Raw genomic sequence first — 15825 nt, 5'->3', positions numbered from 1 at the left:
AAAGTACATAGCGGTCCCCTTGGGAGTGTGTGGGTTACCCTTCTGGCTAAGGGGTTTGTCCCTAGATGGTACGTTTACTTCAATGTGGTCGTCCGTCCGGTAGTAGTCGGTGGCAGGGTCGGGTAGTTATGGCGTCCTGGGGGATAGACAGTTATGTGGTTGGAGCTATCCGGGTTGGTTGTTGGCGTGTACTGCCATCGGGGGCCCGTGTACAGTCGTGTGTGTGTGTGTGAGTGGTATGCCCTGATTAAGTCTCATATTGGGATCATGGGTAGTAGTTTGCAATAGTCAGTCATGGTGTAGGTGTATAGGAGAACCAAAACTTAGCCGCTGGGGGCCATGCATATCTGCCAATCAGCACATACATTGCAATTAACATAATATTAGTGCCGCAAGTATAAGTAAGTGTCCCATACGCTGCAGTAGTTCTTATATCTGTCTCCTTGTAGGTGAGCCTGGTTTCCCCATCGGGGTATGCAGCGCTAGTATGCGGCCATGTCGGAGCTGCGTCATCCCAGCTCCTTTGTCCCCAGTGACTGTGCTGCCCCACCCAGCCCTCTTGTGGCTTAAGCGTTCTATATTTACAGTTTTACATTTGTCCCTGGCCCAACGCTATGTCCCGAGGCGGGACCTCCAGAGCCCGTCTCCAGCTTTCGTACCCCCCGTCCCCCTCCCCAATGTCCATGCCGCACACAGTTCCCGGTGAGTCTACATGTCCCACATCCATGTGTAAGTCTCCCCAGTTAATCTAGGTTGGTTGATTGAAACCTGTTTGCCCCAGTACCTTACTCTCCAGCGGTTTGCCATTCACTAGGGAGAGGTGGCAGTTCACCCGCGTCGTTCATCATGGAGGGTATCTGTGCCGGAGCCTGGAGCCCAAGGGCTGCAAATAGGGCTGTCACATCGTCGCCAGGTTGGAGGACGTAGGTCTTGCCATGTTTGAATGCTAGAAGTTTAAAGGGGTATCCCCAGGCGTACTTCACGTTGGCTGCTCTCAGGGTTTCCGTGATGGGCTTCCATTCCCGCCTCCGTTGTAGAGTAGCTGGAGCTAGGTCATGGTAGAGCGTGATGTCAGCGCCTTGGTAGCGGATTGGGCCTTCCCTGCCTCTCCTGATCAGTGCCTCCTTCGTCTGGAAGTGCAGGAACCGCATTATGATGTCTCTCGGGGTGTTAGTGTCTGATCTCCTGGTGCGCAGCGCCCTGTGGGCTCTTTCAATATGCCACAGGTGGTCTGGGAGCTCAGGAAGTAGAGGTTTGAGTATAGCCGTTACCACATCTATGACAGGGCCTTCCCCTGAGTTCTCTGGGAGGCCCCTCAGGCGTAGGTTATTACGGCGTGACCTGTTCGCCATGTCTTCTATGGCCAGCTCCGCTGCCGCCATTCTGGCGGTTAAGTGATTCACTTGGTGGATTGCTGTGTTATGTGCTGCTGTGGTAACCTCCAGCCTATGTTCTAATTGCGCGGTGCGTTCACCAATGGCGTGCATTTCGCTCCGCAGTACCTGTGTGGAGCGTTCAATTTCCCCTGCCAGGAATTCTTTCACCTCCGCCAGGGTCGCCAGTATAGTCGCTGTGTCCATGGAGCCCTGCTGCTGATTTCAGTGGGGATCTGGGCGATCCGGCGGCTTCTCGGCCTGTGCCGCCGCCATCTTGTGTACACGCGGGCCCACCTCGCGGCGTCGTAAAGAACTCAGCCACCGATGTTCCCGCGTCCGGTCCCCTTTTCGGGAGTTTCTTGGATTGCCGCTTGTCCATTCTCGACGGGTAAGCTCGGCTGTCGCTGGTTATTTTAGCAATCTGCGGTGTGGACGGAGCGGAGCTCTAGGCACACACGTCCAGCTCGCTCAGTGTCCAGGCCACTCCCCCTAAACACAGATGTTTTAACACTGTTATTGTTTAAAGATTTATGTTGCCTTATCAATCTGCAAAATATTGTGTTTGGCCTATTTTTTTCTCTTTTACATGTTGATGATTATCCTGAAAATCCAAGATACATATGAGTAAGCGTTACTTAGTACACCCCTGTATTTTATTGTTGAATAGCGTTATAGTAGTCATGCTGCTTGAAGTGTTCCTTTACTTCATTAAAAACCATAAACAAAAACAGTTTGGACTTGTTTATAGAAATCACATTACACCTTATATCAGTTTGTGCAAGGGTGATTTTTATTCAGGTGTATTTTGTATGTATTTTCACGTCCACCCGCATGACATCCCAAACTCCCAAAAACACACTTTAGAGAAGCCTATCAGCTCTCCCCTTAACCCCTTAAGGACCAAACTTCTGGAATAAAAGGGATTCATGACGTGTCACACACGTCATGTGTCCTTAAGGGGTTAAATCCGTATCCTCTGTAACCTTCATCTGCCACCACCCATCTACTGTGCTCCCTCCTTTCAAACCCTATCACATCATTATGTACAGTCAGATCTTTTCATTTTCTCACTTCCTTTGGCTATCTGTCCCTCATCCCTTTAGATCAGGGGTGCACAAAAGGTAGATCCTTAAAGGGACACTCCAGGCACCCAGACCACTTCTGCCCATTGGAGTGGTCTGGGTACCAACTCCCACTACTCCTAACCCTGCAAGTGTAATCATTGCAGTTTTCTATAAACTGCAATAATTACCTTGCAGGGTTAACTCCACCTCTAGTGGCTGTCTACTAGACAGCCACTAGAGGGAACTTCCTGGATTATAGCACAGATTATGCTAAAGCGTCGCTGGACGTCCTCACGCTGTGTGAGGACCTCCAGCGTCGCTCATTTCCCCATCGGAAAGCATTGAAAATCTTTTTCAATGCTTTCCAATGGGGAGCGCTAATGCGCATGCGTGGCATTGCCGCGCATGCGCATTAGATCTCCCTGGCTGGTGGGCGGGATCAGTCTCGCCCACCGGCCGATGGAGACAGTAGGAGGAGCGGCGCGGAGGAGGAGACAGCGACGAGGGACATCGTCGCTGCCTCAGGTAAGTCACTGAAGGGGTTTTCACCCCTTAAGTAACCGGGGATTGGGGGGTGGGAGGGAGAGGGAACCTGCAGTGCCAGGAAAATTGATTTTTTTCCTGGCACTGGAGATTCCCTTTAAATATTTTAACTACAGTTTCCATGATGCTTTGATGTTCTACCACATCTGGATCTATCTTGGGCACCCCTGCTTTAGCTCATACGATTGTATAGGAAGGACCAAACTCACCTACTGTCACCATATGTTATTCATCTATTGATAGAAGCAGTTACAGCACTGTGGAATATGTTGGAACAAAATAAATAATTGTAATTTAATTTCCAGGATAATAAAATGCTTCTCGAAACAGCTGGGAAATTACTTATGCTTGTAGGAGAAAATATTATTTTTCTGTGCGGTGACTGTCCATCAAGTAGCTCTGTGAAAGAGCCGACGTGCATATTTAAAGCAAAGCTGATACCAAAGGTTATGTACCTTGTGATACCTAGCCAACTTCCTTTAAGAAACTGTAACCAGGTTGATGTTTACAGGTAGGTAAAAGTCTGTTAAGTTAAATGAAGTGGTCCATCCTTAAACCACTAAAATAAAGGATTAAACCACTGGTAACTATAACAATAAAATGATGTGGACAGCTACATACAGGAACAAACGACTTGAAGAGAAGAGACTCAAATATAAAGTATGTAGTATGTGCGCTCTTGAATTGTATACAAAACGAAAAGAACTGTTTCCATAGAAAAACAAATATATATTTAAAAATAAAATAAAATCAAACCCTTAAAAAAAAAGGAGATCCTACTGTACTCCTTCCTCCTCTCTAAAGCACTCAGTTTCTATATAGAGACACTTCTCATATACAAGTGAATCCTGATAGTTCTAGATAGGCAGATGTTGAATACCTCAATCACAGCAGACTGTGGCAACAAGTTGTGCTCAATAATCAAAATACAAGGCTTAATTTATGGGACGAACAGGAAAATTGTGATATTTAAATATTCCAAAATACAAGTAGTAAAGTCTCAATAGATTTCTATTCCAAAAGAACGGGAGAGATATATACTCTAGAGACCAAAAAACTAGAGCTATATACTCTAAAGACCACAATCCCGTAGGATGTCAAAACAATTTACGAAAAAAAATCGAATAAATAAATAAAAATTCATAGTTAGGTCACCAGAACACTTCAAGCCGGAACTGTTGCAACAGTATCAATAAATGAAGCAACGTGTAGCAACCCAGCGTGAAGGGTTATGAAGTGTCAATATGTAACAAATATGAAACACCTAAATGTTGTGTCCCTCAGTACTGGGTCGGTGCTCGTCTATCTCCGATGTCACACGAAGAAGGGGGGATGACGCTAATGTGTATGCGCGGCGAGGTCATTAGGCCCTCCCCCGAGGAAAGTGTTGCCACAATGCTTTCCTATGGGGATATTTCTGATGCTGGATGTCCTCATGCAGAACATGTGGACATCCAGCATCAGTTAGGTGACCAAAAGTTGCCCAAAAAGCAGAGCGCCACTAGAGGCAGTCTTAACCCTGCAAGAATTAGACAGGCACTTGAGGCAGTCTTAACCCTGTAATGTAATTATTGCAGTTTATCAGAAACTGCAATAATTAACATTGCAGGGTTAAAGGAACAGGGACATTGCACTCAGACCACTTCAAGGAAATAAGGTGGTCTGGGTGCCTATAGTAGTGCTGGCCCGTCCATAGCCCAAGGTGGAGCCACAGCTCCAGGTGGCACTCTGGCAGGGGCAGCATTTTGCCGTCCTGTCAGTGGCGGGCTGGCGGCTCTCTAATTAGGCGGCTTGCCTAAGGTCTCGCGGCCGCCTAACTCGCCATAGGGCAAACAGACTATGTCAGGTCCTCGGTCCGTCACCGAGGACCCGACAACAGGAGGGAGCCCGTTGGCTTACCCGCTATGCTGCCGGGTGCAAGGCGGCCCCTCCAGTCTGTCCTGAGATGCAGAGAGCCAGCACAGTCTGCAGTGCTGCCGGGTGTAAGCTGCAGACTGTGCAGTGTCTCGCATCTCTGGCCAATCAGAGCATTGCCGCAGGTTACCACGGCAATGCTTTGACTTCTGGATATCGCAAAGCACTGCACAGTCTGCAGCTCACACCCGGCGGAGTAGCAGACTGTGCTGGCTCTCTACCTCTCAGGGCAGACTGGACCACCAGGGATCAAAGACACTGGACCACCAGGGAAAAAATAAAGGTCATTTTAAAATTACAATCCCCTCACTGTCACCCCACCGTGTCACCCTCTCCCTCCCTCAGTCACTCTACCACCCCCTCCCTTACTGTGTCACCCCTTCCCTCCCTCAGTCACTCTACCACCCCCTCCCTTACTGTGTCACCCCTTCCCTCCCTCAGTCACTCTACCACCCCCTCCCTGCCTCAGTCACTCTGCCACCCCCTCCCTCCCTCAGTCACTCTGCCACCCCATCCTTTACTGTGTCACCCGCTCCCTCCCTCAATCACTCTGCAACCCCCTCCCTCACTGTGTCACCCCTCACTCCCTCAGTCACTCTGCCACTCCCTCCTTAACTGTCACCCCCTCCTTTACTGTGTCACCCGCTCCCTCCCTCAATCATTCTACCACCACCTCTGTTACTGTGTCTCCCCTCCCTCCCTCAGTCACTCTGCCACCCCCTCTCTCCCTCAGTCACTCTGCCACCATTCACCCACTCTGTCACCTGTGTCACCCCCTCCCTCAGTCACTCTGCCACCCACTCTGTCACCCCCTCAATTACTCTGCCACCTGTCACCCACTCCCTCACTGTGTCACCCCCTACAGATGGCACTCTTGCATCTAAGATGCTTCAGATGCTTGCGGTCAATAGATCTCGTGAGGTTACATCTTATCGTTATTAAACGCTTGGTTCAATGTCAAGCTAATATTTTCCCATCAGCATAGAATAAACATAGAACCCGAGAACACATAATGTAAATTCACTTAAAATAACAAAACATTGCATAAAAATAAACTGGAACACGTTAAAAAGTATTTTTTATTTATCTTGCAGCCTAATTTAAAAATTGACAAAGTTATAAATAAGCAAAATAAGAGCTTAATAATAATTTTTATCCCAACAGTACATGTGTGAATGCAACTCTGGTACAGTTCAGAATAAAAATGGTAAACACTCTAAAACTTCAGAACCAGGTAATAAATATGTCTATATAGTGCAGCCCCCTGGTTTCATATATTTATATTTGGGAGTCTAGCCAGCTCCTTGGTTTTGCACCCCTCCCTGTCACAGGTGCCTCATCCCAGAGCCCTATTTAGCCTTGTACTGCAGAGAGCCCCAGATGGAATTTGTTCCCCAGGTAAATGGGTTGACCTCATAAGAGCAGACATTAGGCTGTTAGAGTAGGACCTGTCAAAGATCTGGTACATTGACGTTGTGGCAGGCTTATGCAATGTATGATAATATAATGCAACTAAACCAATTTTGCCTAGATTAGGTGTTTTTTTTTTTTTTTTAAATAATAATAAAATCTGTAAACATTGAAGTTCCTGTTTAGTGGATAAGTGAGTGCGCTGTATCTTGTGTATTATAGTGCAACATAGATATTTTTTTCTGTTCAATTAGGCTTTTGCAATATTAATCGATTTTATACATATTTATCATCACAGGTAATCTGGACAAAGACTAATATACATTGCTACAGTGTATTTTTCATGCTGAGCACCTACATGGTCAAAGTTGTAGTCATTGCTAGGGGGAAGCTTATACTTTATTTCACTCAAACAACCAAATGAAAGATCACTAGAATAGTACTCCACTGCAGCGTAACTTACCTGATCGGAGCAGCAATCCGATGATCCTGTACGGGCAGCACACACCGAACGGGTAAGCCATACGTGAGACCAGAATACCAGAGGTGCGAACACTACTCGTATTTGGAGCGCTTTCTTAAAGACACACAAGGGGCACCACATAAATTCTGGTTCTACGTGGTCCACATCGATCCAGCGTCCCCATTCATGCATGATTTTGGGTCGCACGTGTGATGTGGACTAAAAAAAGAAAATCACACCCAATAGTATAAAAGTTTTTTTGCCACCATCTACTATGCACTATCGTGGTTCCTTGTTCCAATCTGATTTTTCTGGTATTGCCCAGGGCAAGTTTTTGACTCTGAGTATTTCTGGTTAGTTTATACATCCTTCTGATTTTCCGTTTTCTTGACTCTGGCTAATTTTAGGATTCCTCGGTCTCTCCATTGTCCTAACCTAGACTTGTATTTTACTAGGATTTCTCTAGGTATGTCTTCTATCTGGTCAGCTATTGTTATTGTAGGTGTTAAGGTGGGTAGTTGTAGAACAGAACTTTCCTATACATCTTCTATCAGTTAAGAAGCATGGTGGGATTGCATTGAACACCTGGCATGTGCTTGTTTATGGCTATTCTTTTACGGACATCCTGGCGAGAATCAGCAACATGCTGTACAAGGAGATGTAAAGAGAAGGAGAGATAACAGCAAGCAGGGCTATGTTGTGACATTTTTCTGTCTATCTGTTAAGAGTAGGGGTTACATAGAAACATAGAATGTGATGGCAGATAAGAACCATTCAGCCCATCTAGTCTGCCCAATTTTCTAAATACTTTCATTAGTCCCTGGCCTTATCTTATAGTTAGGATAGCCTTATGCCTAAACTCCTTTACTGTGTTAACCTCTACCACTTCAGCTGGAAGGCTATTCCATGCATCCACTACCCTCTCAATAAAGTAATACTTCCTGATATTAATTTTAAACCTTTGCCCCTCAAATTTAAGACTATGTCCTCTTGTTGTGGTAGTTTTTCTTCTTTTAAATATAGTCTCCTTATCAGTTATCAGTTGCTTTGGGCTCAAGCCCCCATGTACTTCCGGAACCTAGCAACGTCCCTGGTCAAAATGTACAACATACATATTTTGTCCAGACCTCAGAGTTCATACAGATAATACATTGGTAAGCCTCTGTTCTTTAGAATATTTGGTCAAGATAAGCTAGGAATTTTTAATGTTTGTAAAAGGGTTTATTTGAATATTGCAATTAGGTATAAAATATATATTTGGCATATGATTTCATTACACATGTACTATAGCTCCAAGACTTGTGTTTTAGATTAGAATATACTTTGTTTTATATTTTAATGGGGATTATGTTTGCAGCCAAGAAGTTTCATTTTCATCCCCAGTTTAAATTACAAAAGCAATTTCTCTTTAATGATATTCTGTGGTGGGCATTTTCTGGTACTCTATTGCGCATATAAAAGTGATCTTTAACAATGTCTTCATATGAATGCATGTTTTTACTCATCGTTACAGTTTTCACACGTCTGTACTTAATTACTTTGTAGCAAAAGCTATTAGAGAAAAGTATTTTTTCCTTTCTGGATACACTACAATGCAGCGTTAACTAACTCGAGCTAGCTAGGTGGTCGAATTACACTAACTTTTCAATCAATGTTTAATATTTGTATAATAATTCTTTTTTTCTCACCATTAGTTAGATTCCATAGAACACATTGCACCGCAATTTGTTATGTGGGATAGATCACAGTCAAATTGACAACAATTCATATAATTGGTGACTTTTTTTTTATTGGAGATTTACTGAATTAAGAGTAATTGTAATATTTGTTTCCTATTTAGATGTGTCCATGCACAATGGTAGATGTCCCTGAGCAAGATACTGTATTTACATTGGCAATTAAAGTATTGTTGGATTTTGCTACATTGTTTGAACCCCGTCTTTCTGTCCCTTGCCAGGAGCCATATAGTATAGTTATATAGTTATATAAATTGCAAGCCAAGTATGGAAGATGCTTTGATTATCAATTTATGAATGCTTGCAGCATAGGAAGAGACTGGTTGATTTTTATGCTTGGTAGAGTTCATAGAATACTGTGCAATGGATTTAAGGCATTACTTTAAACCATGACTGTGCACCATGACCACTTCAGTGATTTGAAGTGGTCATGGTGCCTGGAGTTTATATGTGTAGCGTTTCACTTTAAAATGTTGTACATAAGGACTTTGTCAGATGTGTAACTTTACTTCCAGTAGTCTCATGAGCCAGCCTGAAACATGAATTGTGAAAACAAAACCCTTTAAGATATACTAGTGGAAAACAGTTATGGACACCTGATTTAAATAACAAGAAAAAATAGGTTATCTTATTTAAAATCCATGAAAGTTTCTCAGTGAGGAATAAAATAATTCTTTATCCAGTAACTATTACAAACCAAGACTTAATAGTGCTGCAATAAAGTCACATGCCAACGCCTTTTCGAGTTAAATAGCATACAAACCAGAGATGTTTCTCTATGGGACCAGCACATTTTCAGTGAGTTCCAAAGGAGAACACGTCCATTGCATCTTAGATCTCTGCCAGGTTTCTGCACTTGTGAGTTGCTGGTTGCCTTTAATTTCAATACTGCCTACAGACACCAGAAAGCCACTAATAATAATTCATTTTAAAAGGAAAACGTTCACGTCCCAGCACTTTTAATATTATGCTTAACTTATCTCTACAAGTGACAAATGTGTATTTGTGGCGTGCGTAAAATATAATTAAATGTAGAAATTCACACATCTTTATCCTGCAGCTGAGCTCATCCATCTTGGCTCCATATCTTTCAATGTTATAACCGCTGTCCTTTTCACATGGCAGTCAGGCATTATAGAGGAGCAAACAAACATTGGGGGAGATTTATCGAAGTTTCTGTTCTGCAAAGTGATGCAAATTTTAAAAGGGGAGGAGTTACCAATGAAATGTGCCTGTTGGTTCCACTAGCTTCCATTTACCCATGTTTAGTACTTGAGTCAACATTTTAGAACAGAACATTTTAATAACTCCCCCCAGTGTTTCGATATCGCCTCATTTACAATATTTGTTATGGACGTCATTGGCTGAACTGGATTATGTCACTTGCTACATGTTTGATACAAAATTTAGAAAAAAAAATGAGCATTTTTTGAAAAAATTGGTTAAAACAAGTTGTAAGTGATTTTCAATGTTTTATTCAGTGATGAAAGTTCTAAAATAGTGATAGTTTGCCTTTAAAGGAATTATTTAAAACCACATAACCAACATTATTTTGTTACCCTGGATGTTTTTTTATCAAAAAGAGTTCTCCTACCATATCATTCACATTGAGTTAATGTCAAAAGAGTTGTACTAAACATTTGTCACCTGTTCTGTTGGTTTTCAACTGTCATGCTGACTTTTTCATGTCATATAAATAAAAAATGTAAGACAAAAAACAAACACGTAACCAAATGTGCTTGTTGTACAGGACATGCATGCACAGTGGTTTCATTAATATCTAAGATGCATATCTAAGAAATAGTTTCTGTGCTTGAGATTACGAGATATGGCCAGAATTCCCACTGAGACCAAAGTGGGTGGGATCAATCAGCTGATGTTCTCAACCAATGAGCTGACAATGCACTACAGGACTTTGCTCACGAGATCTAATTTAAGCTCCTACCTGGAGCCTCCAGCTTTCGGGATTAAAAGAAAAGGGCAAGGGAGAAGTCAACTGGTCGGCCCTGGTTAAGAATTCAAACTAGCAACAAATGCTTCTACTACCATTTTACTATTGGCGAGTCCAGAGCATGCCGCCACCAAAAACACCACAAAGAGTTGTGGTGGTTTATGGTGCTTGAAGTGTTCCTTTAATGTAATTTAATGGGTGTAAAAGAACAAAAGCTTAGCAAGTCTCTTTTAATACAATTCATTCTGTATTCATTTGTGCAACCATGCAAATTCCACAAGAACCATTTATCTTTTAACGCAAGAAATAGTTGAGCACTTTATAGCACCATGAACAGACGGTGTAAACCTAACAGGTGTTTAATATAATCTTGAGTTAGCATTTTGATGTGCACATGATTATCTTGCAATATATGAAACATTTGGTTGTGGTATGTACTTCCTGAAATCGTAATTTATCTGAAATCACAATGTAGATGCCACATATTTTATATGCAACATTATTAAAGAGATTTATTTTTTTCTTTGAAATCATGAAGCTCATTATTCATCATTAATCAGCCAGAGCAGATATAAGGCACGCTAACATGCCAAAAGGTACAAACCTAACCGAAGTTACCTACAAAATTGTACATCACTGAAAACATAAAAAAATTCATCCACTGTAAAAAAAAAAAAAAAAAAAAGCAGCAAAGCCATACAAAATATAGGCTTTTAGAACAAAAGCAAAAGAAAGCTGCCTTTTATTCATTTACATATAAAGATCATACAAATGCAAATAGTATACACATTTGACATACATTAAGAAAAAAAATGTGCTAAAGTTTTTTTTTTTTTTTATTTATTTTTTTTGCATTATGTCACCTTGTAAAAGGCCATAAATATTCTTATCCCAGATGCATACTTTCAAGGTATGGAGTTTCCTGTGCATTTTCCTTTGAAACCACTGCTTAAAATGTGGATTTTTCATTTAGAAGCTATTATTTTGTCTGGTGTACAAGCATTACAGGACCAAATCTGCATAGAATAATTACGAAATAAAATATGTGTCCAGGGAGAGTCAGAAAATAGCATCACAGAAAAAAAGAATGAAGCAAACTGGTTCAAGTTTTATTTTTAGCAAACGAAATACTATTTTCTGAATGGTCCTTTAATCCTTCATAGCTCCTAGTTGTTTTCTTTTTTTTTCTATCCACATAGAATAATAAGGCCCTTGTATATTATTCAAGAGTTTAAATATTGTCTTCGTCCAACATTTTGTTGACACCATCACAGAGTCTTTGGAGATGGAGTTTGTAAGGTCCAAATGGATTATACAAAGCAGCCAAAAACTCACAATTGGAAAAGTGGTCGAACACATTATTGACACGTCCGTGAGACTTTGCTGTAAGGTGGCGTTGGATGACTTGATGAAGTAGCTCACTACACTCGTTCAACAATTTGGACAACACATTACGGTCAAATGTAAATTCAACTTGATGAAAGCTGACCACTGTCATAGCCAACTGATGGACCTTCCGCTTGAATTTTTCCATCATTGCAATTTCGTCCTGGTTAAACTGATTATTTCTATACAAAACTGCAAGTTTTATAACAATTTTTATGAGGTTTTTAATGATTTTTTCAGCCTCTTTCTTGCTTTGGGTGTATTCTTTCGTTACTTGATAAAGTTCATCTAATACTTCCCCACTGGTATCATCAATCAATGATGTTGCTATGTATTTAGAAGATGCCATCTTGCCAAGGATCTTCTTTTGGGCCTGTACTGCCAAATATTTGGAGTTGAAGACATCGGTTGCCACTGAAAATAAAGAAGAGTTAGTTAGTAGTGACCATACTAATCAATCAAGCAGCCTCCAAATTCCTCTCAGCAACAAATTTATATGTATACATAATTTTACGCATTTTAAATAATTTTTGCTCACTTACCAGGGTCACCCCTTTAGCACACAAAATCTTATGAAGTGAATTTTTCAGTCGCTTTGCATGTCAGTCAGAGTGTAGGGAAGGGTTTGTTTACATGTTACACTTAGTACATCGTGCCAATAGATTACTAGATAAAGAGATTGGAGATGACTTAATTTGCTTCATGTATTGATCCCTCACCCTTTTAGATTGTCACCTTGTTTGTGTAGGGTCCTTAACACCTACTGTTCCGGGATGTCAATCATGCTTTGTTAGAATTTAGGGTCTGTTTTGTTTACCTAATGTACAGCGCTATGAAATATGTTGGCGCTATAAAAATAAATAAATAATTGCAATAGTGATGTAGAAACGGTGTAGATAGAAATTTGCACAAGAGTTAAGGGGGTCATGCATTAATCACAGGAACATGCAAAATTATAACATTATTACAAAAACAGAAAAGGCTGCACATCTAGGTCAGGTTTTTTCTGAGACATGTAATTTAATTAGGGAGATATATATTAAAGCCTACTAAATTACAGCTTTATGACTCAGTAACGGTACAATCTACACCCTTGTCTGCCGTGATCTGGCAATAACACTTGGGAAATAGGCTCTATAACATGGACCTCATTTGTGACATGCACTGTACGCTGTACCATTTAAATTGCCAGTAGTGGCAGGACCTGGCTAATGCCAGACTCCTCACTAGTAAGGCAATGTGGCAAAAGCGCCCGATGACTGCCCAACAACATCCAAACACAGTGGCATCATACCACGGCATCTGAATGTGATCTGTGGATAGCGGAGCACCAAGTACATGTCAATCATGGCATGTCCCGGACTATTGCTGGATATCTCAAGCATGACACATCGCACACATTTTTTCAGAGGCTACACAGGCATCAAAACACTGTGACAAGCTGTCAAAGCATCCTGGTGCCTGGCAGCACATCATATTGTGCTGCAGGCTGTCTCCGGGTGCCCATATTGGAGAGTATGGAGCTGCTGTTGGACTTATTCATAATAAGGCAGTGCAATACTGCTTGATCATAACCACTACAGCAGGCTGTAGTGGTTATGATGCTCAGCGTAACATTCTAATGATAACAAATATACAATTATTTTCAGTTTTGAAAAAGGTTATATACATATTTCAGCCTGCCTTGTGTAAGACATGGATGTTTCTTTGCAAATGTACATCTGGCAACTTCGAGAGAGCTTTACTTCATACGAAATGTGTACATGTGTGCTAGTTATGGTTCTATGTATGAATTCCATGCACAAAGAAATCAGTGACTGTGGGCTAGTGGGTGTTGTTTGGAGAAATGAACAGTGTTTACATTTCCATAAAAAAAAATATATATATATATATATATATATACAAAGGCATGTACCTTTAATTGTACATTGTTAACATTTCATAGTGTCTCTGAAAATCCAAATGCATTCAGAATGAGGATACAATGGCATGTATTTATTGAGATAAAAGTCATTTATCCAATAAAATCCTATTTCCTGGTGGCAAAATAGTTACCAGAGTTAACGTTAATATTTCTGTTCCAGTTCTACGTTTACTTATCTCCCAAAGACTTAGCACCAATTAGGGAACCCCGCAAGGCACACACTCACATAATACTTCCCTGAGTCAAAGGGCCACCTTACACGCGATGACCCACAAATCGATAAAACCACTACCGGGCACCGCAAAACCCACAAAAGCCACCACCATGGCAGAGCCAGCTCCTAAGCCAATAGCACATTTCCACCGCCCCCAAGGCCCCCTAGGATCGGGGTCACGGACCACACTCACACCGCACAATCAACAACAAGGCACACAGGGCGACTTAAGGACAGGGATAACTAGGTTCACGCACAACAGACCCGGCCACAATGTCCTAGCCTGGGGTCACAATAGCGAGTTGTGTGGTACAAATCTATCGCCATGGCCACCACTAGGACACGCTTACACGAAACAAACGGTACACCTTATGTGGGCCTATGGCGATATAATGATAGATCTAGCAGGATTGTTGTAATATGTAACATTAATTATAAAAAACCTGTGCACTGTCTACTAATGCCAACTGTTTACCTATGTTATCTGTTTGAATACCGGAGAGAGCTGTTGTTGGATCTCTATCATTTGTGATATGCAATTGCACAACAAAAATAAAGAATAAAAAAAAAAAAATCCTTTTTCCTATTTCCATGCTTATCCTCTGTTATTTCCATGCTTCACTGTGGAACACGCAGGCTGCCCAGCTGCTGACAGTCATCCATTTCTAAACACAAGCAGATAATTAATAATAACAAGGAAACCTAACTACCTCCCTTTACTGATAATAGGGAAATGATTTAATAGGCCTGATGCTGACGCTGCTAGTGTCTGTCTCCTGTTAGATTGTCAGATCTCAGCGAGGAGCAGGGAATTTAAAAATGCTTGTGTCTATAAAAGTACAGGTCTGTTTTACATTGCGAATGCTCCAGGCCATGCTGGGAGCTCTCCAACGGTCACTACAGGTAGATGTAGCCCTACTCCGCACGGGGCCTGGTAGGCCGTATAGGCGCAGTAGACGTTACCTCAGAGCAGCACACTCAAACTATCGCTCAGCTCCGGCTAGACATCCAAACGCTTACGACAAGACAAGTGTAAACCTATGTTTTAAATAATGCTTACTGTAGCTGTTGTGGCTTTGTGAGCTTGTGTGTCATATCTTTGCACAAATAAAATAAAGCATTTGAAAAAATAAAAAAATACAAATTTGCACATATACTATTTGCCACAACACTACTACAACTTGTATGACATGTACTGCTTGACATTACTGTTGGGGCTTTGCAAGCCTGTTTGTAATATGCTGCACACAAAAATAAAGAATTTAAAATAAATAAAATAAACGGTTTGTAATGTATTTTTAAGTAATAGTATGTACCATACTTGTTTTACTGGTAACGTGTTAGCAAGATAACGATATCACATTTTTTGGGGGTTATATTATTCTTATTTAGTAATACTATCCAAACATACACAGATATCTTGTTGTTGTTTTGTACATAGTTTATTACTATTTATATTCCAACTTAAAAGCACAAAAGATTCATCTATTTTACATCTGTCTAAAGCACATCACTTTGACCTTCTTCTAGCAGCGAGCGATAAACGTATGGTAAATATGCAAAGAGTACATAAATCTACTTAAAAAACAAATTTAGTATAAAAACATGTTAGTAACTTTACTGAGAAAGATAAACCTAGCCAAATGCACAGCTTTGCCAAAATGTGTTCTGAGCACAGATTTATGCAGTATGTATTTCAAATAGGCTGTCTTTGAGTCCAAGCTCCTGACATTTTAATTGCAGGAAATAGTTTTTGGGCTATTTTTGGTTACAATGCTGGTCAGTAGTACAATTTAACAATTCATTTTCTTATTTCTCAGTGAATAGATTTTGTAAGTTGTGAA

The 15825-nt window shown here is 41.2% G+C and overlaps 1 protein-coding gene across 4 annotated transcripts in view; it reads right to left on the bottom strand.

The window, feature by feature from the left end:
* Positions 1 to 10800: 10800 nt before the first annotated feature.
* TNFAIP8 (TNF alpha induced protein 8) overlaps positions 10801 to 15825 on the bottom strand; it is a 143972-nt gene continuing 138947 nt past the window's right edge. For all 4 annotated transcript variants that reach the window (XM_063456937.1, XM_063456936.1, XM_063456935.1 and 1 more), the window contains one exon: positions 10801 to 12257. In XM_063456937.1, coding sequence (XP_063313007.1) covers positions 11689 to 12257 — 569 coding nt within the window. In that variant the 3' untranslated portion in view covers positions 10801 to 11688. The remainder of the gene's footprint in view (positions 12258 to 15825) is intronic.

This window comes from Pelobates fuscus, chromosome 5 (assembly GCF_036172605.1).
Source record: "Pelobates fuscus isolate aPelFus1 chromosome 5, aPelFus1.pri, whole genome shotgun sequence".
Lineage (NCBI taxonomy): Eukaryota > Metazoa > Chordata > Amphibia > Anura > Pelobatidae > Pelobates > Pelobates fuscus.
The sequence above is the reverse complement of the archived record's forward strand: the minus strand, read 5'-3'. Positions and strand labels throughout refer to the sequence as shown.